Source organism: Hordeum vulgare, chromosome 5H (genome assembly GCF_904849725.1).
Source record: "Hordeum vulgare subsp. vulgare chromosome 5H, MorexV3_pseudomolecules_assembly, whole genome shotgun sequence".
Taxonomy (NCBI): Eukaryota; Viridiplantae; Streptophyta; class Magnoliopsida; order Poales; family Poaceae; genus Hordeum; species Hordeum vulgare.
The window spans coordinates 406,281,054-406,283,472 of record NC_058522.1 but is presented as its reverse complement, the minus strand read 5'-3'; the positions used below and the strand labels follow the sequence as shown (position 1 = coordinate 406,283,472).

Here is a 2,419-nt window from a genome sequence, read left to right as displayed (position 1 = left end):
TACACAAGTCTGTTAAAAGGAGCTCTTTTCATTCTAAGCATCCATAGAGCCTCTGTGTCAATGTAGTTGTAGATGTAGTTAAGATTGACCATCCTCTCCTAATCCCGAATTAACAACGGACCATACCAGATGTGAGGTTTCTCATTCCGACGAACAACTCTCTTATGGACCAGCATGATCCAGGCCTCAAACACAACTATCAGTGATGCTGCCTGAACTAGAAGCTTCGTCCGTTCATCCACCACCTAAGTCACATCCATGGTGAGGTCGGGGCAGGCGCTATCGACCCTAAACGCTCCTATCGAACGACCTATCACATAACAATGGAGGGGAGGGGTAGCTTACCGGCTTCGGTGTCGGTGGAGACATGGCGGAGACGAGGATGGCCGGACGGAGTTGGGGAAGAAGGGGAGAAGCAGCTGACGCTGTCGGGGAGTGGTGTTGCCGCTGCAGGTCAGATTTCAGTCACCGCCGCCATCGCAGCCGCACATTTGAGTCGTCGCCGCCGCCGATATCAACAACAACAGAGGTGGGTTTGTCCTAAAGCTAGAGGTTAGCGAGTAAATGGGGGTGGTCAGGGTATATTTGGCGCCACCCCGCCTCGGCTGATTTTTCCTCCCGCCATCTCCGCCCGCTCCCCCTGCACCGCGCCCTTCATCGTTTCTTCATTTTTCGTCCGACTCAGCCTGGCTCGCTGGAAACGGTCAATTCAGCCGTTCCCAGCGAGCCAGGCTCTGAGGTACTTTACGTTTCTTGCAGATGCGAGCCAGGCCGGCTTGCACGCAACCAAGCGGTCCATTTTCATTCCGCTCGGATTTGGTTGGGCTGTATGCAACCAACCAAACACGCCCCTAATGGATACGTTAGCCGTCAAAATGCAAAAAAATTAACCCAAAAGCGAAACTAATTCACAAAATGAACTGTCCGCGAATTTTTTCACCCAACTGACCCTTTTTTCTAACACATTTGTCTTAGACTCCACACTACACTGTGTGGCGTCCGATACTACGTTGTGTGACGTCTGAGACCTAATGTGACGTCTAAGATATAACCGTCATACTACAATGTGATTGTCGGACGCCACACAAAAGGGCCAACTACGTGTTTTTTTTAAACATAATTCAGTTTGTTTTTTTTAAACATAATTCAGTTTGTGAAATATTTTTGATCAAATTTCGTGCACCATGACAAAGCCCAACAACCACATTGTCCCTCCTTCGGCTGCTGGTCCAATTTGGTTGTTAATTCGGTCACACCACACCAACCACTCGCTTTACGGCTGGATCCGACGATTCCGGCCGCGCTGCGATGGCGCCGATCGGTCTCTGACGCCGTCGACGGGGTTGTTCAGAATCTTGGTGCTCGAGAAGACAGCTAAATTACCATTGGTTTACGGTGATTTGACTAAGTTGGGGCTACAAAAGTGAGTGAGTTAGGGATTCTAAGAACCAGCGGCGGCGGCGGCGGCGATGTCGGAGCCGGTGGTGGTTGTGGGCGGGTGGGCGAGCCCGTTCGTGACGCGAGTGTGCATCGCGCTCAGGCTCAAGGGCGTGGAGTACGAGTTCCTCCAGGAAGCGGTGGGCAGGAAGAGCGAGCTGCTGCTCAGGTCCAACCCCGTGTACAGGAAGATGCCCGTGCTCCTCCACGCCGGTCGCCCCGTCTGCGAGTCCCTGGTCATCCTGCAGTACGTCGACGAAGCTTTCTCCGCCGCCGGGAAGCCCATCCTCCCGGCCGACCCCTACCGCCGCGCCGTCCACCGGTTCTGGGCAGAGTATGCCGACGCCAAGGTGAGCCAGCCATTCCTGACCATTGGATTTGGAACGCGAGTTATTTTACTCTTCTGGTAAGTGGCAACTCACCATGGCTACCGGTTCCGAGAGGTTGCAGCTCCATTCACCGCTTCGGACGCTGAGAGGTATGGTCGGCGGCGACAAGGTCGACGCCGCGGAGCAGGTGTCCGCCGCGCTCCGGCAGCTCGAGGAGGCCTTCGTGGAGTCCAGCGGCGGGAAGCCCTATTTCGGTGGGGATGATGTCGGCTTCCTGGACATCGTCGTTGGCTCCTACATCGGGTGGTTCGGAGCCGCGGAGAGGATCGCTGGTCTTCCCGTCCTCGACCAGGCGAGAACGCCGCGGCTGGCGGCCTGGGCGGTGCGGTTCTGCGCGCACGAGGCCGTCGGGGAGCTCGTGCCCGACGCCGCCAGGCTCGTTGAGTTCGGAGAGGTGCTCCGAGCGGCAATGGCGGCCAACGCTTCCTACCGGCCGTGAGGCGCCGCCGCGCCGGAGCCTCGGCGAGGGGATCCAGCTGTTCTCCTCCAAGGCTCCAACCTGGTTGGTTGGGTTCACTTGTCCCTGCAGACCCGCACATACGTCTCTGAATCTATATCTATATCTATACATAATAATAAGCCGCTATTGCTTC

At 55.9% G+C, this 2,419-nt stretch overlaps 1 protein-coding gene across 1 annotated transcript; it reads left to right on the top strand.

The window, feature by feature from the left end:
- The first annotated feature begins 991 nt into the window (after positions 1 to 991).
- Positions 992 to 2,419, top strand: LOC123395839 (glutathione S-transferase U18-like). Its single transcript, XM_045090874.1, has 2 exons — positions 992 to 1,787; positions 1,888 to 2,419. Exons 1-2 carry the CDS (start codon positions 1,470 to 1,472, stop codon positions 2,263 to 2,265), a joined length of 696 nt encoding a protein of 231 aa, XP_044946809.1. The 5' UTR covers positions 992 to 1,469; the 3' UTR covers positions 2,266 to 2,419.

Coding starts and splice junctions, on each gene's coding strand:
- LOC123395839 (XM_045090874.1), top strand. CDS start 1,470: ATGTCGGAGCCGGTGGTGGTTGTGGGCGGGTGGGCGAGCCCGTTCGTG. Junction 1,788..1,887: donor CAGAGTATGCCGACGCCAAG/GTGAGCCAGCCA, acceptor GAGAGGTTGCAG/CTCCATTCACCGCTTCGGAC.